The sequence below is a fragment of the Falco peregrinus genome, chromosome 4, assembly GCF_023634155.1.
Source record: "Falco peregrinus isolate bFalPer1 chromosome 4, bFalPer1.pri, whole genome shotgun sequence".
Taxonomy (NCBI): Eukaryota; Metazoa; Chordata; class Aves; order Falconiformes; family Falconidae; genus Falco; species Falco peregrinus.
The window spans coordinates 91555287-91582661 of NC_073724.1; the positions used below are offsets into that span (position 1 = coordinate 91555287).

A 27375-nucleotide genomic window follows, 5' to 3' on the forward strand; every position below is an offset into this window, starting at 1 on the left:
TGAGATAACCAGGAAACTAATTCTTCCCCTCTTCTCAGCATTGAGATCTTCACAGCAGATTCAGAGAACCTGGAAGTACGCGGTCTGTGGAGGTTTGGGTGGGTTTTTTTCTGTGTAGCTGAAACACCAAGTAAAAGTATTTCATGGCAACTGCTGCTACAGCATGCAGTCAAAGCACACTAACTTCAAAGTACATCCAGTTTAAGTACAGGTGAAAAGTGTCTTCAGTTTGGATACTTAATTGAAATAATTGCAAGGGCATTTTGATTCCACAGGTGTTGTGAAGAAAATAGGATTACTGAAGGCAGAGCAGATTATTTGTTTTATTATTTATTTTAGATACGATATCTAAAAACCTGCTGCAAATCAAAACTCTTCAAAGTGCCTGGCTTTCTTTGAACAATGCCACATCTAGCACTTTACAGAACTTTTAGATTTGATTTTTTTTAATTAGATTTATTTTTTTTTGTTATAAATGAGATTTTTGATTTGCTTTAGTAGCATCTTAAGCAACTGGGGGTTTGTGGTTTTTTCATTGTAATTTTCACGTAAGACAATCTTTGTTAAATTACTTAGTTTCCCAAAATTAAATTGGCTGTCTACCTATAAGTTATCATCTAGTTACAATGTAAATGAAAACTTACTCCCTGGTTCTGTTTTGGACTGTTGGCAAGTATGCAGATTGATCAGGGAAAGTGTCTACTGAGGGGACTAGCCCCTGCAAAGTATTAGGTGAAAGTTTAGCCATTGCTACCACTTTTCTCTGCAGTATGAGCTCTGTCCCTCATGTAGTTTTGCTCAGCATTGTAAAGCTGAAGTCCTGTGGACTTCAAACAACAAATCATTGTGAAATGAGAATAATCTGATTGAAGTCTTCTAGTTCTTGTTTATAGAAGCTGATGGGTCTAACCACTGGCCGGTGCCAGATGCCTCAAAGTTCCAGAGTTCAGTGACTGTCACTAACACTGCATCCTTCTAACTCCCTGTAAACAAGGATTAGCTTAAAATTTTGAAGCACAAATGTTTGACTGTTGCATTATCCAGATTATTTGAAACACTTCTGTTATCCTTATGTTTATACTTTTACTGATTTAAAGATATATTAGTGGGATTATTTCAATAGCAAATTTTCTGTGCACAATCTGCTAACCACAGACTGTGTCAATGCTAATGAAACATATTGGGTTTGCTGTAAATGAGACAAACAAAACTTTGCTTAGCCAAGTTGTGAGAACTGAGAATGCAAAAGAGACGAGACAAAGCAGAAACAAGTAGGTGAAAATTCTAAGTATTTCTCAGTAATAAAGAATGAGACAGACACACTCAGGAAACATGCAGTGATTGACAGTGTTACGTGTGGACACTAACAAGTCTTGGAACAGTTATCAGTGAGATTAGATGCAGATTTTTAATGCTTATCTTTTACTGGTTCTTCTCAGAAAACCTTACATTTTTACAAAACAAGGATCCAAACCATCTCCCCCCTGCCCAGTGATGAGCTTTCTGCTGATTGTCTTTCACATTAAGAGAAGGGGGGAAAACGAGTACAGTAAGGATTTAAAAAAACCTTTTCATAAATAAAATCAATTTATTAGCTGGAATTAGAAAAAAAATAAATCACCAATTCTCAGATCTTTCCAACCTGCCTTTCTACAAAAAGCAGTGAAAGCTTATTGAAATCTATCGTTTTTGAATGTCAGTGCCAGTGAAAAGTCTAGTCATCTTTCCAACCTTGCTGTTTCCAGTTGTGTCTAGGGTTATTGTCATCTAGGTGCATTCAGTGTTACTGACAGTGTCTTGTAGCGGTGGTTAAAGATGAAATGTTCGCCAATTCTACTATCTGTCAGCTGCCTTCTAGAAAAACAGTGCAGAGTTGCTTACTCTTGCCTCTTCTGAAAATACACATAGGCCTTAGGAGCATATCACTGAAAAAATGTCTGCTTTCTGTCACTTTCTTCAGGACATGCTGCTACTACCTGTGTAAGATGAAATAGTTTGGATTGTGTGTGGTTTTGTCAAAATCCAAAACATATAAATTGTTACTGTAATGTGTTATGTAACAGTTAATTCTGTATGGATTTCCTCCCTAGTCCTGAAAACTAAGATATGTTAATGGCCTTTACTATCCAGATCTTTTCTGTTCTTCATTAGAAAGATGTTAATCTCCATATATGGAGCAGATAGATCCTTCTAGATTATCAGTCAGTATTAGCAGATGCTAAGGTAGAGGATTCTGTAGTTGTGGAAAACCTGTTAATTGGAATTTCCTCAAATAAATTTGGTGGAAAAGAAAAGATTTTAGAACTTTAGTGTTAAGACCATTGCATTGTGTTACTTGGACAAAGATCAATGTCTACAGGACACTTTTTTATAAATAACAATGAGAAGCCTGTTTTCTTGTCATTTGTACTAAAAACAGAAGGTAATTTGAGGCAAAAAAGAAAATTCTGACGTTACTTTTCCTTATAGATAACACAGAAGTGCTGTGTGCTTAGTCAGCTATGAATTGGTATGGTATAGTACAGAGCTCAACCTAAAGTTTTCAGAACTCTTTGTTACTAGCCAACATAAACACAAAGGGAGGAAATCTTTAGGAAGTCTAAAAGAAGATGGAAATAAATCTTATGAAAGATTACTTTAAGGAATAATTAATTGGAAGTAACACTTCTCACAATCTTGAATTTCTTAAATTGTTTAAGACACTTTTAATTCGGCTTTTATTATTGATGTCAACTGTTCCTATTTAATAATCTTACTCTTGTCTGTAATACCTGTTACATATCATAGATCTTTTGCATTTTTCCATTTAATCAGTTTTTAAGTGTTAGTGGGTTTGATCACAGAAAACAGTAGCTCATAGTCTCATTAGCATCATTATGATATGACAGCAGATTTTGAACACACAATCAATGGAAAAATAACTTGTGCTGCGTTTGTAACTGACATCACCTTAGCTGGACCACACGTGATTTCATCTGGCAATTCCTGTGCTGCTAATGAATAACAACATTCAAGTCTTGCAGTGATCTTTGAACAGTAGCTTTCACAAACATACATACACTGTTGTACTAGTCCTACAAACAGGGAAACTCTGGCATGGGTGAAGTAACAAACCCACAAAACACTGTAAGTCCACGACAGAGCCACAGCAGAATTAGCATCTTGAGTCTGTGTCTGGTTTTCCTTATTCACTGGTCCACTCTATGGAGCTAACCTAATGTAACAAAAAACTGTATATAGATGGAAAACCACCCACTTTGAAAATTAAATATGTTCAGTAATAAAATATACTGGATATGAATAACTGATAGCTTTTACTTGGTAAAAAATTCCATGTTGATCAAACGTTAGAATTATGACTTCAAGATAAAATAGCGGAAAGTTACTTTCATGTTCTAAGTAGGCTGTAGGTTTGAGTCCTTTTACATAAGCGTGTGTATGTACACTTGCTTGTTACCTTTGAAGTCATTACTGTCCAAGTAAATTTTTTAATTGTGTATACTTGAGGTAACATTTAATCGGTAATCTTATGTTGTGGCATTCCAGATACCAAGTTGTTACAAAGCAATTTCATATGTCTTGCCCGCCTATGCATTAGGACTAAAACCAGAGGGATGCATGTATGGTATTTGAAGTAATTTCTTACAAGTAGGGAGGGATGCGTGTTTTGCCCTTGGTAGCTGTCTTTTTGCAGGTGAGGGTGTGCCAGTGGGTCCCTCCTATTGCTGGGATTAAAGATTGCAGACGTGCAATTGCCAGAAACTAATATTGGATGTTTTCAGTTCTTAAGTGGATACTAACAGAGGGAAACCTTTTTTGTCAGCCATCTGAAATACCTTTTATTAGATAATACCACAACCAGAACTGTCTTATATGTTAATATTTAGGGCAGACATACAAAATTACAAAGCAAAACAAAAAAGTGTGGGAAACAATTTCTTTCTTTTCATGCCTCTTAATAAATGCATAGTGTAGAATAACACAGTATTTAAGAAAGAGTGCAACAGACTCCAGTTGACTATTTCTTTGCTATATCTTTTTATTCTCTTATAAAGTGGGTCGTCCCCTGTCCGTGTCCGTCTCCCCCCAACCCCCCCCCCCTCCCCCCCTTTCTGGCTTATTTGCAAACTGAAGTCATAAGCTGCATAATAGATTCAACTATGAAGTCAGAAGTTGGTTCATTCTGAGTTAGCGTATCCGATCTGGGAATTGGGAGGCTAAATTAAAAATGCAGTTATAAAATGGCATATATTTGGAAGCTTTGTTCTCTTAAACCTGAACCTTCTGTTGACTGACGTTAGATGATCCAGAAGCAGATGCTGCAGCAGCTATTTGTTGATTTAGTTGCTATGGTGACATGATACATTTGTGTACAGCAGGAAGCTCACTGTACATTGGCTAATTTGATAGGAAGGAAGGCTTGAGGTAGGTATTGCTGACTATATTGTTAATTGATCCTACCTTTCACATCCTGCCTCCACATGCTGTGTGGATGCACAGCTATAGAGGAAGGTAAAGGGAGATGCTCCGTGGCGTTTAGGTTAAGGTGCCCTGTTAAAAGAAGGGGGGGGCGATGCTCAACACATCACCGAAGATTACCTCAGTATTAAGTGAATGGAACAGATTGGAGCAGCTGGAGTGGTGACTGTTGAATCTTCCTTCATCCTTTGTCACTGTGGTAGCACCAGTTGAATGAGAGAAATAAAAAGGATGCGAGCAACAGTAAGTCAAAGTGCTAAGGCTTTTCAAATGGGTTGCGAGATAAAGCATGTCACTAATTAATATCTTGATTGGAGCTATTAGTGGAGAAAAATGTGATTGTTCTGAATATGTGCTCTAATGACAGAGCATAAATGTGCCTCTGCCTGGAAGTTGTGTTGTGTTATACTCGCCCTTTTCCAGAAATGCACCTTTTTTTAATCTTATTGCAGACAGACTGTTAAAGATACAGTGTACATCTTACAAAGAGCTTGGCTGTACCACCCTCTTAACAGGTTTAGTTGAGTGTTAAAATTTTTGAAGTAAGAATGACCAAGAGCATTAGCTGCAGCATTTTCCTAAATTTGTAAAATGTTCAAAAATTAATTTACCTTTGTCCTTTTGGCTAAAAATCTTCTCATCAGTACTGCTGAGCTTATTTCAGTTACAGTCTTTTTAGACAAATGACTACTGTGTTTTTTTATGTTGATGTATATTACTAGTGCATTTAGAAATATGATTTTGGTAAGTCTATCCAATGTTTGTGACTTTTGCTGACAGTCATTTGCTATCGACTCAGCACCCTATAACCATATAATGCTAAATATAGATGTTTTCAGATTAATAAGAAACAAAACTGAAAAAACAACCCCAACCCTGAAGCTCTTGTCTCTTTTCCAGTAAAACATACCAGAAAATAACATCGTTTCTGCTAGTGTAGAAATGGATTTTGATTAGATTCTCTTTGAATTGTGGTTTCGGAGGTTCACGGAAATGTTTTGGAACACTTTACCCTCTTGGTTTCAGAAAGTTTGTTTGGAGGAAAAAAACAAAACACCCTACAACCCCAAAAGAATCACATATCCCCCAAAACCACTCCAGAATGAGAGAAAAACAGAATTCTGCTTTTCAGTAGTACTATTTTGCTCCAATTTGTAATTTTTCTTACTGTACAGGAGCAGCCTCTTTTACTACATTATTTAAGTATGCTTTAACTACAGTTGTAATATAATTACTCTTATTTCTTCGTATTATTTAAGACTTCAGCAATGAGTAAAATTAATATAACATACCCTAGCTTCCCCCCCACTTTCTCCTTGCATTCTTACTTTTCCACTTTTTTCAGTATTTTAATATGTATGCCAGACTATGCATTAATTGGCTTTACTGCTAAAGGATTGCATTTCTTTATTTGTTATGATATATTGAGTGACAGATCTGTTGGCATTCTTGTTACATATATACAGAGGCTTTTAACTTGGTTGGAGAATTTGTCCCAGATTTCACTCATTCTGGAAAAATATGTAAATTCACCAAGCGTAACTTCTTTTAGAGGAAGATATCAAGTAACCCATTCAGTTCCTCTCCCCTTCAGTGGGAGGTGGGGGATGACTGGGGAGAGGGAAAGATTCCAAATATCCCTTTACACTGAAATTCAATCCAGATCCTTTGGTTTTCTTGCCTTTGTGGCAGTAGACAGTGCTAGCCTGTGGAGAGAACAGAGTGCCAGTTCTCATGTGGGCTTATCCCACAACTTCACACATGACACGATAATTTATTTTGGTTTCTTTAACCTCAGTCAGGATTAAAATATTTAACCTTCTTTTCCTCTTCAGAAGGCTCATAGTCCTTGATACTGAAGGATCTGTTTAAGAGCTATGGTATTTTTGAGAGACTGATGTATATAGATTTTTCTTTAATGGGAGTTCAAAAATATTTCTCTCGTATCCCAGTAACTCTAAAACAGTAGTTTCAATCTTTCAGTTGAGACTTTGCTGGTTAGAAATAAACCATAGGTGTTAGGAAGACTAAATATTTTTAAATTATGTTCTGTGTTCAGTAGCTAATAACTTCTACAGACAGAGAAGCTTTTAGGTATAAAAGCATGCATTTGGGCGGTTCAGTTTTTTACCTACTACAAAAGATCTGAAAGTGTGGCTGTGAATACCAAACTTGTAAACAAAATTTTACTTTATCTGAATAAAATACAACTTCTAACTCTAAGCCAGCACAAACATCAAGAGATTTAAATCAGTCCTGTCCTTGTAGAAATACAGGTATTATTTGAACTGTGGCTATAAAACCTGTAATACGTAAGAGCATCCTTATGTGGTAAGGGTAAGACAGACTCTTCCACAAGCCTTATTCAAATCTGATCTGCAAAAATTTCCCCAAATTAGGTACATCTTTCTAACTTTATGGAGCAGGGTGGAGAAGGTTAGCAACTGTCTTAATTCTGGATTTTTCTACTTCAGTCTGATTTTAAACTTCTAGAACTTAAGCAATACATTAAAAATGTTATTTCCATATATGTGATACATTAGCAATAATATTTTGCATGGGTAGGTTTTTTTCAAATGAAATCTCTTTTCCCTTGCAGATCCGCTGCATATGTACTTGATAGAAGTGACCAAAATATCTTTAAGGCACTGGGTTTTTTAGGTGGCTGTATTGTGTGTGTGTTGTGTATTTGGGCTTGGAGCCTTGTTCTTTATCCTTGAAGTTTTATTCAGAGAGCTGCTTTTGCACATGTATAATGGTGAGCAAAAGGAAGAAAAACGTGTCAAACTTTCTATGAGGCATTTTTAAAGTTTGTTTTTAGAGCTTATTGACTTATTTCAGGTTTTACTTATTGGCGTGCTTTTTTTTTACCTCCATAAGGACAGAAGTAGTTTGGACTTGTAACTGTTCACAGTTTCTGCTACAGAAGGATGTTGCCTTAAAACAGCAAAGTAACACGCTTGCGGATTAGTCTTCAGTGCTTTTGTTTTCCTGCTCTGCAAGTCTTTCACCTCATCTAGGGTTCTTATCAGGGTAAATCCAATTTTGGTATTGGTACTTCACAATAATAATGTCTGTAGGTTTTATTTTGGTCTTGCTTACTAACCACTTGATGAAGAACAGTCATTAATTGGGCAAGTCTATTTATAGTTTGACTTTTTTTGTGACTAGAGAGCACTGGGGAAATTTTCCCCTGCTTACTGTAACGTAAATACGTGTTTGTGATGATGCCACAACTCCGATCTGCCTTTCTTTCCCATCAGCAAGCTGAAATTATTTTGAATCCTGGAAATCTGCTGGTACATCACTACTTCTGTTGGTAGAATGGAAGCGCAAGTAGAGATGATTGTAGAAGTCTGTATCTTACTGACAGAATAAAGGGTCATTTTTATTGTTATTTTGGTGGAGTTAATGGGGCTTTTGGGCTTTAATTATGCAAACAAACCTATTCAAAGCAAGATTAGCTAGCTCTGTATTTTAAATTCTGTTATGTCCCTCACTGTACTCCAATGAAGAAATACCTTAACCTGCATATTTGACTGGCACAAGCAAAATGTTGGGCTGCTTATGAAAGTATTCTGTATCCATAAAAACAAGGATTATTAAGTTATAAATCTGCTACATTTTGTATTGTTGCTGTTCTGCTTTTAAAAGGCATTGCTGTGACAATATTGGTGGAGCAAAATACCTCTAAGATTGTTATTTTGGCTTCTGCAGCCTCTGCTTCTTGCTGATAAGTTACTTCTAGACCTTTCTGGAGATAAGTTAACATTTGGCCTTCAGTTTTCCCTTTTTTTTTTTTTTTTTTTTTTTTTTTGCGCAACCCTTTGAGCTGAGATGGCTGCAGCTCTGACTTGCACAGATTTCCCTTCCACATTTTGTTGTTTGTATTCTTAGTCTTATAATTTCTTTTCTTACTCCAGCTATTTTTCATTTCTTCAGCGTTAGAAATGAGCTAGAGTTAAACTCCTTTCCTGGTTCAGTCTGCAGAAACATCCTGTAGTTTCTCTTGCAGATAGTGACAAGTTCACTGAATAAAAGTAAGAAACATTGAACATTCTCCTCTTTGAATGTTTGTACTGCCTTTGATTTTTAGATGCAAAATCAGAGTACTTTCTCATCCTATTCACACTGATGTAGTAAAGCTAAATCGTATATGAGATCTTCAGATGAAATTATTGTTAAACTATCGTTATATCTCTAGCATGTCCAAATCAATGCTGCATGTCTCTGTAGGATGTGTTCATACTACTTGAGCTACAATAAAATGATATTTTCATTTGGAATTCTTTAGGGAGAGAATATTATAAAATGGTTTTATATAGAACTGTTGTGTTCTAAGAGTGTACTTCTAAGACCAGCTCAAATTGTGATTTAAGGTGAAGAATAGATTTTCAAACCTAATTAAGAGGAGGATGCCCCTTAACTAGGCTTTCAAAAAGGCAAAATGTTGTAATACTCCTTCAGGGTACTGTTGGGAATTGTTTATATATTAGTAATTTAAGTGTGCTCAAGAATGTTCCCAGAGTTTGAGACCAAATGTCATGGAACAAGTCAGTTCTAGTAAACCATGTTCTCTTCCAGAAAGAGTGTCTGTGTGCAGACTGCCTGGTAAGAGTGGTCGCAGGAATGGTTTCCAGTATTGTCTGGGAGAAGCTTGCTTGTTGGTATTAACTTGTGTTGTGGTGACTGTTCCAGCACCTGGGAATGTTCCTAAGCACTGCTTACTTTGCTAATACAGATGTGGGTTTAGGTACCACTGACATGGTCAAGGGGATGAAGCAGCTCACCTAGGAGAGATCAGAAATATTAGGACCTCCCAGTTTCCGCATATTGAAGACAAGGAAGGGGAAATCGCCAAGGCTTAAAAAATATTGAAGGAGGTGGGTGAAACTTACTCAGAACTGTTGTTCAGCAAATCCCATAGCACAGAAACTAGGGAATGTTTAAATAGTAGGATATGGTTTTAAAATGGCTGAAAGGTGAATTTCAGAAACTTGCTGCCACAGGAGGTTGAGGCAGCAATTCCTACTCTAAGCAAACTGAAAAGAGTTTAGGCAAACTCATGGACAAAAAACAGAGGTGGACTGCAGAAAGTGACTTGGCTTACTTCCTTTCCTTAAACAGCATCTTAATTGATATATTGGACACAAAGTACTGGGCTAGATGGACTGCTGACCCAGACCATGAGGACATTTCTTATGTTTTTATTTGGCTTGAGCAGCTGCCTGAGTTTAAATGGCAATTTCAGGAAAAACATATTTCTTCATATATAGCATGATTCAGTTTTGTTTGGCAAACACCAGCTTCCTATCTGGGCTATGTATCTTGAACTGATGGTGGATGGAGAGTGAAGTAAATGTTTTGAAATCAGGGAAAATAGTGTTCCATGCTAAGAAGGGGATTTAATGAAGACTATTCCTTTTTGCAAGCCTTTCTGTGTTTTTAGGATGGATTTTGCTTTTAATATTGCACAACAAAGAAAACTCTATAATCCACACCCATTTAATTAAATTACTACAAATCTTTGTGTGTTGTTCATTTGATCTGGATTTATCTTTAAAAATATCCTTTGTAGAATAAATTAAGTAACATTGAAAAGTATGAAATTTCACTGTTAAAACTGTGACAGTCTTTGGCAGCTGATGTTTCAGGTGTTTCATACTTCAGCCACTGGGCTGGTCATTTTGTTTTATTTATGCAAGAACTGTTTTTAGCATAAACGTATAGCTGCACTCTTCTATTTTCAACTTGTAAGCTAATCTCTGAAAAGAGATTGTGTACTGTTTTTCATAAGGAACTATATTGAGGTCATGTGGATCATCATTAAATAACCGTTTAAAGGAAACAATTTATAGCCCTAGTGGAAATGACACAAAACTAGTTGTAGACCTAATACTTTGATTTCTTAATAGCAATGCCGTAACGTTTTGAACTTGAGAGACAAATACATTGAGTCAAAGTTGTGTTAGCATTGAGAAACTACACTTCCAAATTTTATTAAGTTCTGTTATAGTTGGTTATGCTTTAAAGGCACTTATATGATTCTGGGACTTGTATTAAGGGCTTGGTGTCTTAAAATTCACATATTTTGTTAAGCTTGTGCAGTCCTTAATTGGTATTTTAAATGTGACACTAAGGTGATTGGTGACAGCCAACATGGCTTCACTAGGGCAAGTTGTGCCTGACAGCTATAGTGGCCTTCTGCAATGGGGTTACAGTGTTGGTGGATAAGGGAAGAGCAACTGACGTCACCTACCTGGACTTGGGCAAAGCATTTGACACTGTCCTGCATGATATCCTTGTCTCTAGACTGGAGAGACATGGATTTGATGGGTGGACTACTTGGTGGATAAGGAATTGGCTGGATGGTCATGCTCAAAGAGTTGTGGTCAGCAGCATAATGTCCAAATGGAGACCAGTGACTAGTGGCATTCCTCAGGAGTTGGTATTGGGACCAGTGCTGTTTAACATCACTGTTGGTGACACAGACAGTGGGATTGACTGCGCCCTCAGCAAGTTTGCCGACAATGTCAAACCGTGTGGTGTTGTCAGCATGCTGGAGGGAAATGATGCTATCCAGAGAGACCTTGACATCCCTGAGAGGTGGGCCCACGTGAACCTCATGAAGTTCAACAAGGCCAAGTCCGAGGGTCCTGCACATGAGTCAGGGCAATCCCAAGCATAAATACAGGCTGGGAAGAGTGTTGATGGATGAAAAGATCAACATGGCCTGGTGCTTGCAGCCCAGAAAGCCAACTGTATCCTAGGCCACATCAAAAGAAGCGTGCCCAGCAGGTCAAGGATTTTGTAGTGACCTGTATTTCACTCCCATGAAACCGTACCGTGAGTGCTGCATTCAGCTCTGGGGTCCACAGCACATGAAAGACATGCACCTCTTGTAGCAAGGCCAGAGGAGGGCCACAAAAATGGTCAGAGGTCTGGAGCACCTCTCCTGTGAAGACAGGCTGAGAGAGTTGGGGTTGTTGAGCCTGGAGAAGAGAACGCTCCCAAGGAGACCTTATAGCAGCCTGCCAGTGCCTGAAGGGGGCCTACAGGAAAGCTGGGGAGGGGCTTTGTACAAGGGCATGTAGCGATAGGACAAGTGGAAATGGCTTTAAACTAGAAGAAGGTAGATTGAGATTAAATATTAAAAAGAAATTCTTTCCTGTGAGGGTGGTGAGACACTGGCACAGGCTGCCCAGAGAAGCTGTGGCTGCCCCATCCCTGGCAGTGCTCAAGGCCAGGCTGGATGGGGCTTTGAGCATCCTGGTTTAGTAGATGATGTCCCTGCCCATGGCAGGGAGAGTTGCAACTAGGTGATCTTTAAGGTCCCTTCCAACCCAAACCATCCTATGACTTAGAAACAGAAATGACACCTGAAAAGTGGCTTTGTTGAAGATACCTTCCACTGAGACTGATACATCACAATTTTTTTCAGATTATCATAGTTATCTTAGAGGAGCAGGCAATGGAAAGCTGTATAGAATAATGTGTGTTAGCCCTTGGATAGCAGAGCTTTAGGTGCTGTGAGTGAAGCAATGCAAAAAAAGTTGAGGCATGGGAGGAGAGGCTGAACCATAAGATTTTTCCAAAACTTTTCACTTATTTTGAGCCAACATGAAAGTTTCACCCAGAAGGAGGAGATGAAGGCCTGAAATACTCAGTGTGAAAGATGAGGGCCTTGGTTTTCCTAAGTGCTGATGTCAGGGTTCATGAAGCAGCACGCTGGACAATGAGATGTGCAAGCCTGCACAAAGCCACCTAGAATGCAATGAAAGAGCTATAAATACTAAGCAACCTGTAGATTTTAGTGGCCTGACACACGATGCTGTGAAAGATCCGTGTTACTTTTTCCTTTAGAGAAATTTTCTTGCATCTTTGATTATGTGCAACAGACTTATTAGATAAGATGGAATCTCTGCAAGTGATTGTCTCTCTTTGGTAACACCTCTTCATAGTAGAAAGACCTAAGTCTCTCTCTTCGCATGCACAGGTTTCATTTTTCTTATTTCACATTGTATGTACGGAGGTGGGAAGTGTCAAAAAAGTCCTTCTCAAAGCAGCAGTCGCTTCCTGCGGGGTTCAGCAGTGATAAAGCTGGTCCAGCAACTATTGCTGGTCACACTGACACAGGTTACCCCAACACAAAGACTTTTGAAGCCAGCAGTTCTTGAAACTTCTGAAATTACTTCAGCCCTGATTCAGATTCTCTTTTGGCACACTTGGCAACAAATGCAGCCTATCTTGGAACAATTGTAAAATACAAATGTGAGTGCACAACATAAAAGCAAGGCTGAAAGTGGGAGCCAGTGAAATAAATGCAATCAGACTTCAAGCAGACTAATAGTCCATTGACAAAAAGGCTCTATTTCCTGTTCCTGGGAACTGAGCGTCTAATTAAACTGCATTAAGTCCATGAGTCTCCCCACCCTTTTGAGTGGAAGTCAGATGTCCTCAGAGATGTGAAAATCTGATGAAATCCTGTGTGTCGGAGTGGTGCTGGATTCCATCAGGAGGCCTGTTGCCTCGCAGCATGGCTGCTGCTGAACAGTGCCCCTTCTCGCTGTGTGCTGAGCCTTCACCTTCAAACTGTGCAGTGAACAATGATTCTTACACGGGAGAAACTGCGATAAAAGAAAACTGGGAAGCAGAGGGCCCACGTGCTGCAGTTAGGCCAGTTCCCCTGCTCAGATCCGCTCTGCTAGCTGGAGTCTCCAGTTCGGATGTCATGCAGCAGAGGTCTGGAGGAAGAAAACAGGCGCGTTCCCTAGGCAACATTATTACCCAGGTTAGCAACCTCAGGCACTCACATAGGAAAAAATGGGAACAAAGCAGGAATACCAGTCAACCCCATTCCCTGTTACTTTAAAAGCAGGAATCCAGGGAGTTATACCAGCCGTTGCCCTAAAACTTGAGGGGTTTGCAGCTTTTCTGCTTCTTATAGTTCATACAGTGGAGACAGAATATACTGAGCTGAAAATCATACAGATTGACATGTCAGCCGTAGCCAGAATGGCTCCTCCGAGGCGTTAAGGCATACTAAATCAGCCAAAATGCTTGGGCAAATGTGGTTATCCAACCCACGCGTAAGAGACAGAAAGTTTTTCAGGAGTACATGAGAACAACTTTTAGGTATTTTTATTCCAGTCTAAATTGGAAGCTGAAACTTTCAGTTGTAGTAGAGTGGAGAAAGTAAATCAATGAAATACATGTTCTAAATGTTATGCCTGCTTGGGGAGTCTGAAAAAGAAAGTGTAAGAAGTCATCCTCTCATATTTCTCTCCTTTGTCACTTTCTGAAACACTTTGGAATAAACTCTGACAATACAATATTTTCTGAAGACCTGTAAGTCTTATTTGAAGTTCATGTCTAGAATCCTCTTGTTTCTAAGTTTAGATTTTATTGTGAATGCTAACTCTTACTGAATTTTATGTTCAGACACACTTTAGGAGATCTGGAAAATGTATTGGCATGATAAAATGTAAATAATGATATAGTTCATTGTTTTTTCTCAAAGAACCCAAAGCTTCTGGAGGCATCTTCCTCCAGTAACAGTATTTTTAAAGCCCATGCTGAAAAATGACCTAAATCAATATTGAATCACATGAGCCAAGTTTGAAAAAGTGAGTATCTAGCATATTTCATTGAAGTAGCAGATATGTTAGGGTAGAACTTGCCATCTTTTCATTAATTTAGAAAGTTGCTCTACCAGAGGGGGATGAATTAATATGATTTCTGCCTCTTCCTCACCCTTTTCTTTCTCTCTGGTGTTCCTAAAACCAGTAACACTCATTTTTTTTCTGGTTTGTGGTGTTTTGTTTTGGTGGTGTTTTGGGGTTTGGTTGGTTTTTTGTTGTTTGTGTTATTTTTTTTGTAAGCAAGACAAATGTTATTTTCTTTCAGCAATTTAACAGAGTAAATTTTTGGCCATAATGTTGAAGAGTTGTGTATATAAAGATTTGTGTCTGATTCACACTAGGAGGAGGACATACAGCGTATTTAGACACATGCAAGGGAGATGGAAGAAAGATGTGTCCAGAAAGGCAATTATGAAATGCATCTGCTCTTCTGTCTATTTTTTCCTTTCTTCATAACTTTAGCTAGGTTCTTCATGTTTACAAACTTCTCTTACAGAAAGTCAGGTTTCAAATGAGAATACGGAAGTCTAAAATGGTAGCTTTGCTTCTGTTTATTTTGGCTGATAAGTGTGCTTTGCTATCAATTCTGTATTGCTTGGGTTTACAAAATTAGGCTAAACAGTTTTCCACAAATAAAACTATACATACATACTGTTTCATGCTGTGCATCTGGTGTGCTTACTTTCTCATGACTTCTAATAATGTTTTATCATTAATGGATGTAAAAACGTGCTTGGATCATGTCAAGAAGGAAATGAATGCCATATTTCCCTTATGATGAAAACTATTTGTCAAGTGGTTATGATGAAAATTCAAACACTGGGAATTCTAGGCTTCCTCCTGAAACTTTATATAATGGTTTGATTAATGCCGAAGTTAATGTAATTTGTTGAAATCATTTAAGCTGTACAAATAGTTTTTTAATTATACTAAGCAGTTGAGAAAATAAAATTTGTATAGGTACTGTTTTACTCTGTTGTTCTTTCCTTGGTTCTTTGAAAAATGCTTGTTTAAAAATATCTGTACTTGTTCTTGCTCTTATCTCTTTTTCTCTGTGGGATGACGGCAGCAAACAGTGTGAAGTGAAAAATAAGGTATTTACTAACCAGAAAAAAAAGAAAGTTGTTTTTTCCCAGTAAAACTTCTCTTTTTCTCACGTACCAGACTTTTGTAACATACTCATGTGTAATGGTTGTAAACACTCTTTTATTTTTAAGGTTATTCTTGTGCAAGTTAATCCAGGGGAAGCATTTACAATAAGAAGAGAAGATGGACAGTTTCAGTGCATTACAGGTAAAGCTGATAAATTTATTTTAATATTTCCTGAGTCTGCATCAGGATTAATAAAAGGCAATTTGTGTTGCTGAAAGTAAGACTGACAGAAATGATTTTAAAGACCTAAAAGATTATGTGCTAAGGATCATTGGATTTAGATTTCACTACCAAAAAACAAAGTACTATTTCTTATATTAGATGAAATTAAATTTCTTGGGGGAGGGGAAGCACGGGGAGGGGGGGGCACAACACATTTTCAGCTTGCGAGGCAAACAGGGAAGCACTGTAGTAGCAACTTTTGACTAACCTCATTTATTATACAGACCTCAGATTAAAAGCTATGGTTGTTACCTTGGTTTGAGTTTATTTTTTTTATTCTCTACTGTCGTGTGGACACTGTTTGCCTGTCCCAACAGTAGCTGTCTGTTATCCCACTACTAGTTTTTCATTATCTCTAGGGGCCAAATTCTGTCCTTTCTGAGTTCTAGCAAGGGTACCTTCAAAATATAAATATGTCGTCTAAGCGTAGCATCCCTGTATGCAATGATCAGTTTGGATGTTGTTTTCTATTCTGAATGAAAACAGCTAGCAGTTAAGCCTATCTACAGCTGCAAGAAATGAGCAGCAGCTGTTGGCTGCTGCTTAGAATACCACTTTATTGTGTTATAAGGGAATATCCACAGATTCAGCTATAGGGTCACTTTTTTGCTTGTTGTTTTCTGGGCCAATGAATCCTACCTTCTTTTCTTTCTGGATGTTGGCCCAGATGAGATATTTAACAGACACTGTTCTGGGAAGTCGAAGTAAGTATTTTCCAGCTCCTTTCCCCCCTCTCTCCAGTGTGAGAAGAGAGTCTGGTTTCCAGTGTTGTGGGCAGGTCCTTTTAACTGATGGAAAGGAGACCTTGGACCGTAATTAAGTTTATGTTGACAGTTCTTAAAGTCAGTTAGCACCATTTTTCAAAACTTTGTGCTGATTGCATAGTATTGTTGCTTCCTTTGAACCACAAATGGATCAGCAGCTCACAGTTCTGTAGGGTTTATTTGAAACATGTTGTGTAATAATTACTTGGCAATATCTGAGGGAAACATAGTGATTTTTGTCCTGCAATTCAAGTTCAAGAACAGATAAGTTATATTTTACTTTTATTGTACAAAATAGCAAGCAGAGTGACATGCATTGCATTTTTTGTTTCAATTTTTGATTTATCAGGTGGGCTTAGGGGAGGGGTGGGCTGTGTGTGAATTGACACTTTCATTGCATGATCATCTTCAAAGCAGGAAGTGTGTGATGAACTGAAAAAATATGGAGATCTTACCTTTATAGATACAGTTCTAACCTTTCATGGTACAGGTTTTATCCTTGTTTGGTCCTTCTTGCTTCCTGAATAGCCAGCTTGCTATTGCGATTTGATTCAGCTGCTGTTTTCTTCATGCTTTAAATATGAAAGTGAGTGTGAGCAGTTACCAGACAATTGTTCCTGGGAGTCACTAGATGTAATTTGAGGTATGGTCTTTACAACTTTCCTGAAAAGTGGCACTGGCAATCTAAGAACCTACATCCCAAATTAGTTCCACAGCTTTTTGCAAACCTCCTGTCCTACAGACATTCTGGTCCTTCCCCTTTCCAGGAGATGAAAATATTGACCTATAGTTGGTACTAAAACAGGGGTCATAGAGGGTTTTTATATCTGTATGTTCACTAACCTTAGTACAGAATCTGAGTTGCACATGAATGTTGTTTTTCTGGTGTATTCTTGCCCCTCCTGAGACATTTCTGTATTTTATGAGTGCTATGCCAACAGATATTTCTACCTTTTGGTTTCTTGGGTCTGTCTGTCTTAAAGAAAAAATCCCCTTAGTAATTGATGCTGTACCTTTTTAATTATATGTATTGCAACTAATGAGGCATGTCACCTTTCATGTTTTCTGTGTAGGTATTTCTTTAAAGTGAGCAGTATCAGATAGTGTACACTGTAGCGAGTGATTTGGTACCAGTGGTCCTTTTTTGCCCTGCCACTTCTCAAACATAGTGTTTGACCTTGACTTGACTACAAAATGGATGACCAGTCTGCAAAATGGGTTACAGCCACAGGAGGCTATTGCATTAACTCGAAAGAAAGCAAGCTCACATCAGTTCCGTGTTCTTTTCTTCACTGTGTGTGCTCAGTTATTAGGTCAAATCAAAGTTAAAAATGCAGAAATACATAATGAGTATGGTTTGGAGAAAAACTTATAAGCATGCAAAGATGCTTATTTTAAAAAGGCATGAAGAAAGTAAAGATGGCTGAAATTCAGTGGAGATGCAATCAGTGGGATTAATTTAGTAATTATAATGTTTCTTCTTTTTTCCAATCTCAATTTTTCCTGTAAATATTTACCCATCTTTATACTCTTCTCTGACTGGATTGAGTTAAGTGTCTGCAAAAAATACATATTCAGCTTTTTCTGTGATGTATTATCTAAAAAGAAGTAGTATTGCATGTTAAAAATGTGTATACTGCTTTGCAAAACCACAAGCACATATTGCCCACAGAAAAATGTAATTACATACAACAAATATATTGCAATTAATGTTTTGTTTTGTATCACACTCAGAATTCACCTGGACGAAAAGCATTAGTACAAGCAAAGACTTTTCATGAAATGCACTTAGTACTTTGTTACAAGCATTCTCTTATCCCTTTCAAAATGAGGCTTGCAAAGCTTACATTTATAATTCACAACACTTAATTATTTGTGATAGAATGGTAAGTGACCACCAAACAAATATCTCTTAGTTTCTGATGTTTGCTTTCTGGAATGAACCGGTTCTGAGAACTTTATTTAATTCGTGTTAATCCTGTATTTTGTGGGAAGTTCAGTATTCTAGAAAAATACAGGGGCTTCAGTTCAGTGTTGAACATAGTACAATTTTTTTTTAAGGAACAGAAAATTTTGAAGTACTACTTTTTAAAGTCTGGATTCTAACTTATACTTAGCAAAATGATGGCTAATAAAAGTATTGTTTCTTTGGAGTAAAGTCTTACTAAAAGATACGCAAGGAAAAAGAGAAATCATTTGAGATTACAAAGGGTAGCAAGCATTTAAAATGTTATACATCGACCAAAGATGAAAACAATAAAATGTAAATTTAGGTTCTTGCAAGGCAATTTGCATGGATATATGTTTTAATTGAAATTATGTAATTATAGTACTAAAAAGGAGGAATGGAAGTTGAGAGGTAGTGAGCTGCTTCTGGATGCACCCAATAGGAGCACTGATACCCAGATATGTTAGTTTGTGTGATTTGGTAAGTCACTGTTCCTTGGATAATTCTAGATCTCTCTTGTGCTTTATTGCTGGTCAGTTCACCTTGAGATTGTACTGTCTGCTGAAGTCAGTGTGCAGTGTTTATGAATCTCACTGTAATGTTAATTGTATTTTCTTGCATCATATCCGTGTCTGCTGGAAACATTGAGATGCTCCATCAATCTTTGTGCTGCTTTTGTCAGTTATTTTATTTGTAAATAGAACTATCCTTACTTTGGATACTCTGTACTTAAGGTAAAAACCTCTCATCCTGAAAACAAGGAGAGTCAGTGCCTCTCCAGGAGAAAGGAGAGGTGTGAATAAAGTGACTATTTTAGAGCTGTCCTTGAATCAATGAAGTAATGAAAACTTAAAGCACCAATTAATGGAAAAGCACACAGTGCTTTTTCTGTGAACTAAGTTTCTGAAGAAAATGCTGTATTTATACTCAGATCTCTGTACTGACTTACTGTCTGTTTGCTGGTATAACTCTCACAGATGATACGTAAAGCTTTGACTGTTTTGGAACTATGAGGTGGCTTCGTAATGTGGGCCTCTTCCATGGCAGTTAAGATGGGGTGAATAGACTCTTCGGGTTTGAAATCTCTTAAGGCTGGCAAAAGAGCAGTGGTGGTGAAGGGACCATTCCTTCTTGGTGAATCCCATTCCTTTGTTTTGGTGGATTTTTTATGACTTAAAATAATTTGTGTATTTTATTCTTGGTATCTTACATTTATCTTTCTGCAAAATAAGAAGCGTGGTTGCTTTATATTTTTGTAGTTAGCAATCTTGGATCTTAATTGGTTGTATGTATTTTGACTTAAATACAGCTTCATGTGAGCACTTCTGTATGCCAATGGCCATTTTTCTGTTTTCATAAAATATTTTCTTTGGTTGCCTAGTGGTTTGTCTGATAGCAATGACTTCTGCTCCCCCTTGATGCAATTTCAATGTAAACCATTTGTCAGTCTCTTACTTTCCAAAGACACTGTGCTTGCTAGGTAGATAGGAAGATACCTGTCTGTGTATCCATGTGTTAGACCAAAATCTTCATTTTCAGAAGAGCACTTTAAAATCTATGAAACTGTTCTTGAATACTAGAAATCCTCACAACTTCTGTGGAAACTTTCCTTAAGCCAAAATTTTCTTCTGTTTAAAGTGAAATAATCAGCTATATTGCAGTGAATCAGAAAACCAGGTTTGAAATGTATGAATGGGCTCTCTTTGTAGAAGTGAATTACTGCAGATCGCTCATTCATGAATTCATCCTATTGCAGAATAAATGAATGACGATGACTCATCTTGAGCACATTTTATAACAGTCCCAAGTTACAGCTAAGGGCTATTAAATGTTACTTGACATAAGAGAGACTGTGTTCTATATGTCTCTGCAAAGGAAAATTGCAATTTTTTTTAATAAAATAAGAAAAAATATGTAAATTAGAATGAGTCATAAATACTTCATTTCATAGCATGAAGTATCAGGTTAGTGTCTGGGGTAAAAGTTGAGCGATCTTAAACTCATTTTTTCCTCTTTAAAATAAGGAATAAAATACTTCTGAAAAGTGTTTTCAAGGAAGTCAAGAGGAAGAGAAGATCACATCAGTTCTGAGACTACAGTTGTGAAACACAAACTTTAGTTTGTTCTAAGACTAACTTAAGCTTTGCAACATCAGACTTACCCATTACCCAGAATATTGTGTAAACAGAACTGTTAGAAAATTGTAAAATGGTCTGGGTTGGAAGGGACCTTTGAAGATCCAACCCCCCTGCCATGGGCAAGGACGTTTTTTACTAGATTAGGTTGCTCAAAGCCCCATCCAGCCTGGCCTTGAACACTGCCAGGGATGGGGCAGCCACAGCTTCTCTGGACAACCTGTGCCAGTGTCTCGTCACCCTCACAGCAAAGAATTTCTTCCTAATATCTGATCTCAATCTACCCTCTTCTAGTTCAAAGCCGTTCCCCCTTGTCCTGTCACTACATGCCCTTGTACAAAGCCCCTCTCCAGCTTTCATTGTAGTCTCCCTTCAGGCACTGGCAGGCTGCTATAAGGTCTCCTTGGGAGCCTTCTCTTCTCCAGGCTCAACAACCCCAACTCTCTCAGCCTGTCTTCACAGGAGAGGTGCTCCAGCCTTCTGATCATCTTTGTGGCCCTCTGGGCTCACTCCAACAGGCCCATGTCTTTCATGTGCTGTAGACCCCAGAGCTGGACGGAGTACTCAGGTGGGGTCTCACCACAGTGGAGTAGTGGAGCAAAATCACCTCCTATGACCTGCTGGCCACGATTCTTTTGATGCAGCCCAGGATACAGTTGGCTTTTTGGGCTGCAAGCACTCGTTGCCAGCTTGTGTCTACTTTTTCATCCACCAGTATCACCAAGTCCTCTGCAGGGCTGCTTTCAGTCTCTTACCTACTGTTATCTGCTGCCAGGTCTCACGTGGTTTTGGTTGTTTTCAGATTGTGTTAGAGCAACCAAACCAAGAAAAAAAACACCCTAGATTTATTTTGTTCTCAGTATCATCCAGTGCTTCGGTGTTGAGTTTTATTTAAAACTAATTTGTTAATATTGGAGGTGGTTTAAGGACCAGTCATAAATTCTGTACAAGTTGCTGCAAACCCCTCAGAAGGGACTTCTGCCCCTCAGAAGGTCCCTGCCATGGGCCTTTGGGGAGCTCTCCACCCCAGGCTTTTTCAAACCGTTTCAACATTTGGATATTTTGGGCATTTCATTCTGGTGCTTTTGTGGATGCTCTCCACCCTGGAGAGCTTTTTGGAGCGCTTCACCATTTTTTGTTTTTGGGAGCCTTTTAAGTTTTGGTTATTTTCTGGAATCCTACAATGCCTGGAACTTTTGGAGTTCTTTCAGGCTGCGTGGGGTAGCTTTGCAGATGGATAGTTGCAAAGGTCATTAGAAGGTGCTTCTTTCACAAGAAGACCACAGCTTATTATCAAATCCTGAAGCCATTATGTTAAGTGGGGGAAGTGTGTGCTGTCATTCTGTAGTGATTTTAGAATGTACTAGGATACCTGGCACTGCAGTCGTCACCCTTGAAGTCAATTTATGGTATCACATCACCTCTAGAAATACTGCATCTTGTTTATTAAGTAACTTGTTACCCTTCTTAGCACTGGGCAAAGTTTAGGAATAAAAACATTTATTTAAATAGAGAGGTCTGTAGTAATGGAACAAACTAGCAAAACCAATAAGACACTATTAACAATAATTCTCTTCTTGAGCGCATCTAGTCTTTTAGGTAGCTTAAGAGCCTGGGTAATGAACCTTACATGTAAACACAGATGGGTATTACAAAGTTTTTAGTGTTCTAGTTTTCCTGCTCCCACTAAGAACAGCTTACTGGAGCCACCCAGGGAAGATGATATTTTCTTTCCGTAGCCCAAGAAGAAAATAGGTCTTCATCCTTGTTTCCATTTACCTGTTTCTCATTTCTGAGTACTAAAATGTTACACGATGATGTGTAAGTTTACTTTCCTTTTGGTATTGAAAGACGCTTTACAGTTTTTCTCCACTGTAGCCTTCTGAAGACAAAGATACATGTTTTTATACATCAGTTCATTTAAAAAAAAAAAGCTAAAATAAAAAACCAACCCCCACCCTAAATGGTAAATCATTTCATTTGTCTTGCTCATTCCTTCTGTGTGAGTGCTGTAGAAAGCTGAACATGATATGCAAGGCTGAAGCTGCATATGGATACTTAAGTTAACCTCCTCCTCCTCCACATTAATTTTAGGATCTTAGGATCTCCATTGGAAGTATTTAGAGGACCTTCATAAAAGGCATTCAGGAAAGCGAAGGCATGTCAGCTGAGGTCACAGCAAGCCACAGTGACTTCAAGCCACTTAACTCTTGGTTGAGGTTGTCCTCGTAGAATTTCAGAGCTGAGTCTAGGAGCAGCTTAACTTTAAAGCACTTCTGTTTGGAAATGGCCTTCAATATACACATTTTAGAAATTGTTTTATAGATTTTTGTATTTGTAGGTAGTTACAATCAAACTAAATAAAAGCATTGGTATTGGTCAGCTATATAGGAGTATGGCTGCAGAGGAGACTTGATTCTCTTCTGATTGCAACAGGATGATGACGAGAGGAAGTGGCCATGAAGCGTGGTTGTAGCAGCTTGATTTGGAGCTATCTTATTTCAAAATAATTTTAAGTAGGAGCTGCTCTTTTTATAGCTTAGAGTGATAAACAGGGTGCATGAATGCCCTTGCAAATTTTGTCAGACTTACCATTCTGCATTTACACGTAGGTTAGCAGAAAAGTTGGATGGAGATATGGCAAATACCTTTCTGATAAAGTAAAGAAATAATGATGGATTTAAGCCCTTGCTGGAGTGCATGTAGAATGCTCATGTATTGGTTTTGACACGTAGGAGAAATCTAGTCCATAATTCAAGTGCTATTGGCAGGTAAAACTTGCCTGTAAGCCCTGCTGCCGGAGCTTTTCTAGTACTACTGCTAGTACTGTGCTGAATTAAAGCTGCCACAGATATGTCTACTTGATTCTGTAGTTCCTTTTGCAATAGGGCAGAGGCATTCTTCACTCTTCAGGACCATCTCTCAAATTTGTTTTAGTAACTCAACAAAACTTGCAAAGTAGTGCAAAACAAGGTCACTCCTCTGACTGGAATAAAACAGCAATCCAGAAGTCTGTTGGTTAGGTCCAACTTTTTTCTGCTCTGTGAGTGGCCATGATAATTAGCTTCATAACGGAGCTCCCTCAGCCTTCTCTGGGAACTGACAACTTTTCCTCTGTTAAGTCTGATAACTGACTCGATCTTGGTGGTCCCAATCTCCTCCAGCCCCTAGAGGCAGTCAGCAATGATACAAGAAGCTGTTGCTGGAAAAGCTTGCTTTATCATGCTGCTTTTCTGCCAGAGCAGCTTGCATTACTGTTGTGCCCACTCTGTTAGAATTATAAATACTAGATTTCTAAAACATGCTATTCCCAGCATAAACTCAACTTGGCAAAAGTTTTATTAAAAAGCAAACTAGACCTGTTTTATTGCCTTTGCAGCAGCAAATTGAAAAAAACAACAACAACCCAACAACATTAAAAGGGAAATGCATTAATTCAGATCCCTTTTGTTATGTTGGTTGTAGTGCGTTTTAGGGAAAACTTCATTTTCTGTTACTGGTTTCTGTTTAGAATGTGTTAGATCTATTATCTTTATGTGGACAAAACATGTCTATAACATTTTTGCCATGTTATTTTTCTCATTCTTCTGTTAGATATTTTTCTAACTTTTATTCTGTCTTGACTTATTTCATACATTTTGAGATGTGAATGAGTTCATAACTTACTGTATGCATTACAAAGTGTTCACTCAGGTTCTCCTTTTCCTCATTTTCCTGTATGTTCTGATCATTTAATCTTCCCTTGTATCTTCTGCAATGTCCTCCTCTATTCCCTCTTTGGACTGCACTGCAAGCTCCACACTGCAAACCCAGCCTGACTGCAGGAAGATTCTGGAGACATTTGTTTGAAATACCAGTGCTTCAGCTGCATACTGAAGACATCTAATTTTAGGTGTTTAAATGTGTGTTTCTATATGTGGCCTTGGATCTAAGCTGCCATTATAACTGGTGAAGATTTAGTCACTAGCTATAGTACAGACAGTGCTTTTCAGCTGACATCAGTTTGCACCGAATAGCTCTCCAGGCTCCACTGTCTGTACTGACTAGATCTCCACTTGCTGTAATGGGAATTTGAAGTCCTAACTTGCACGCAGACACGTAATTTTAGATACCTAAATGAGATGTCTCCGTTCTGGAGCTAAAGCCTGGCTATTATAAGCTGAAATAAGTAAGGCTGCATCCTGAAAACACCTCATTTGAGTGTGGTGTTTCACAGTCCTACCTACAGTGAATGCCTTTGTCCTCAGGCATTTGAACTCTTCGAACTCATCCATTTCTATGAGCATCTAACATCTCACATTTCACAAGGATGGCACCAGTACTTGGAGGTGCGTGTTGGGAACGGAGTTACAGCCCTAAGTTGCAGCTAGTGAATGCCCCTAAATCTTGGTTTCCATGACTGTTGTCAGTCATGTCTAGCCCACAAGCCTGTGAAGTATTAACTCAAGATGCTGAGATTCAGGTGCTGCTGTGGACTGAGTCTGGAATCAGTTGGATGAGTCTTGTATGAAGCATGTTAAGCTTGACAGGTTTGTGTCTGGTATCCCCTGGCACTGCAGTCAAGTTCATCAGATTTTGTCCCTGACTATGCTGTTGACGGGAAAGAAATAGCCCTGTATTACTTGCTTTACAGGGGTGGTGGTGTGGGGGGGAACTTGTGTAAGATCTCTTCTTGGTTTCTAGTGTAAGTAATCAGTTTGAGCTAAATCAGAGATGCAGGAAGAGGAGTTTGAAAAAAGATTCTACTTAGAATTTTCACTTAATATCCTAAAATTTAGAATAACTTATGCTGGTAACATTTTCTGTATTGGATGCAATCTGGTTGATTGAAATAATGAAGTTTCATGCTATGAAAACATGCTAACTTATTTTATTAAATAGAAGGTTTGAAATTTAATTATCTGATTCTTTAAAACAAATAGTGCTTTTGTTTTATAGAAACCTATTCTTAAGTAGAATTGGAACTGGGTTTCAAAAAAATGGAAAGGCTAGAACTTTGTGCATAAAGTACTTCTTTTGTTAGATCCTTTTTCACCACATGTACAGGATGAATACATGCCGGTGTGTCATCTGTTGGAAAATGCTGCAGATTGTTAAATGAGACCCCAGGAAATTTCTTTTAGTTCTACCTTGTGAGATTCAAGTTGTATTACTACAACCTTGATGTATAGCTGTAGCTGTGAAAGTATTCAGGCTTCTATAAAAAATTACTGTTAAGGAATTAATAGCTTTGAATTAATTACTCTTGTTCTAGTTGTACTCCAAAAAGTAGCCGTGGCTGCCTTATCTCGTGGATCACCGTCAGGCATGTGAAGGGTGGCAGATGGACAGGGAAGGAAACCGAAGTCTTTGTCTTCGTGGCTGTGGAGCAGCATTCCCAGCCATTGTTTTTCCACAAGCTCCTCAAGATGGAGCAAGCTCCCCATGCACACCCAGGCTGCCACAGCCATGCCAGCAGCTTACAGGGCCTGACATTGCTGTGCCTCCGCGGCTGTGGTGCAGACAGAGCACCAAGGTAGCGACAGGAAGAGACCAGGATATTAGTCTTCCTTTCCTTCATTTTCATCTGTGCAAGGCTACTGTGTTGTACACGTGGGTCCAGGTACACTTTTCTTGCCAGAATATAATATCTAACTGAATGTTGCAACTTTGAATACAGGGATTTTTTTTATCCTGTTCTTAGTTTTTCTTTTTTTTCTAATGGATGATTCAGCAGCGCATGGCTTGATAGATATGGCTGTGTATGTGTTATTAATAGTAAATGATTACAGTTGTCTTTTTTTGACTGTCTGTTAAATGGCTGAGATTTTGTCAGCTTGCATGACTTACATGATCATGACACTCTTCAACTTCATTAAAACCACGGTAATATAACTTCGCCTCCCCTTCTTCCTTTTGCAGACATGCAGCAATCTGTTTTACATCTAAAGCAGTTCATTATCCAAATGAGGGAAAGGAAGAAGAGGAGAAAGCTAGCAAGGTCATTACAAACACATAGACTAGCTGTGCAGCAATATAAACAGCTACTGTGTAATGTGAGTTAAAGACCAATTACAAACTATGTTCAGCCACTTAAAGCCATTAAGAAACAGTGTAATTTACATGGGGTTTCAAGGCTGGAAGAGCCAGATTCACCGGTCTTAAATACAGCTATCCACAGTGCTGTTCTTATTTTCTTTTTGAGAAAGAGAAGCTTCACAGTGCAAAGGGCTTTCCAGTTCTTCTAGAAAATGCAGTTGTCTGGAGCAGGTGCCCCAGGACACCACCATCGAAAGAGCCTCAGATTTTTTTCAAATGGCTGTACAGCACCCTGTAACTTGTAGATGGGTCCTGAGTATTAGCGCTGCTAGAGAAGCTGACTGCACCTTCCTTCCCTTTTGATTAATCAGCTATTCTGTGAGCATATGGTTCATCTCCTGTGCCTGTTGTCAATTTTTTTTTTCAGTAGGCCATTCACCAGCAGTTTCACTTATCCTTTCCCTTTGGTGTTCTACATATGGGCCATCTTCATGAACACCGTGTATATTGGGTTTCCCTTGGATGATCTTGACAGTTGTATTCAAAGGTAGAATGGATGTGCCTTCCGTGACAACCAAAAGGTGAGCTGCAACAAGGACTATAAATGCCAAACCAATAGTCTTTAATATTGCTTCATTAATAATTCTTAAAAGGACTTAATATGGAATTCAAGTTTCAACAAGATGTGAGTAAATTACTGTGAGTAGAACAGTGAGTATTCCTCGTGATGACCTCTTTGTTATGAAGTATTGCAACAACCCTAGAAAAATCTTATGAAATACAGACAGGGCATTTAAAATAGGAGGACTGTGCTGAACAAAGACCACAACAGGACCATGGGGCTGAGTCAAAGTCCTAAAATAGGGAAAGCCCTACTTGTAAAACACAGCTTTAGCAAGCCAATTCCAAAAACCAAAAAACCAAACCAAACAACTATAGCAGGTGAAAACAAATTCCCAGGAAGAGGGCATGGAAAGAACCGTTAGGTCCAGGAGCTGTAACTTAATGATACTGCA

General features: G+C 38.3%; 1 protein-coding gene across 4 annotated transcripts in view; it reads left to right on the forward strand.

Moving 5' to 3' along the window:
* The window catches only part of FNDC3A (fibronectin type III domain containing 3A), a 127034-nt gene that overhangs the window by 28325 nt on the left and 71334 nt on the right, over positions 1-27375 (forward strand). For 3 of the 4 annotated variants that reach the window (XM_055801705.1, XM_055801706.1, XM_055801708.1), the window contains exon 3: positions 15338-15413. The exons of the other annotated variant lie outside the window; for it this stretch is intronic. In XM_055801705.1, coding sequence (XP_055657680.1) covers positions 15338-15413 — 76 coding nt within the window. The remainder of the gene's footprint in view (positions 1-15337; positions 15414-27375) is intronic. 4 annotated transcript variants of the gene reach the window in all.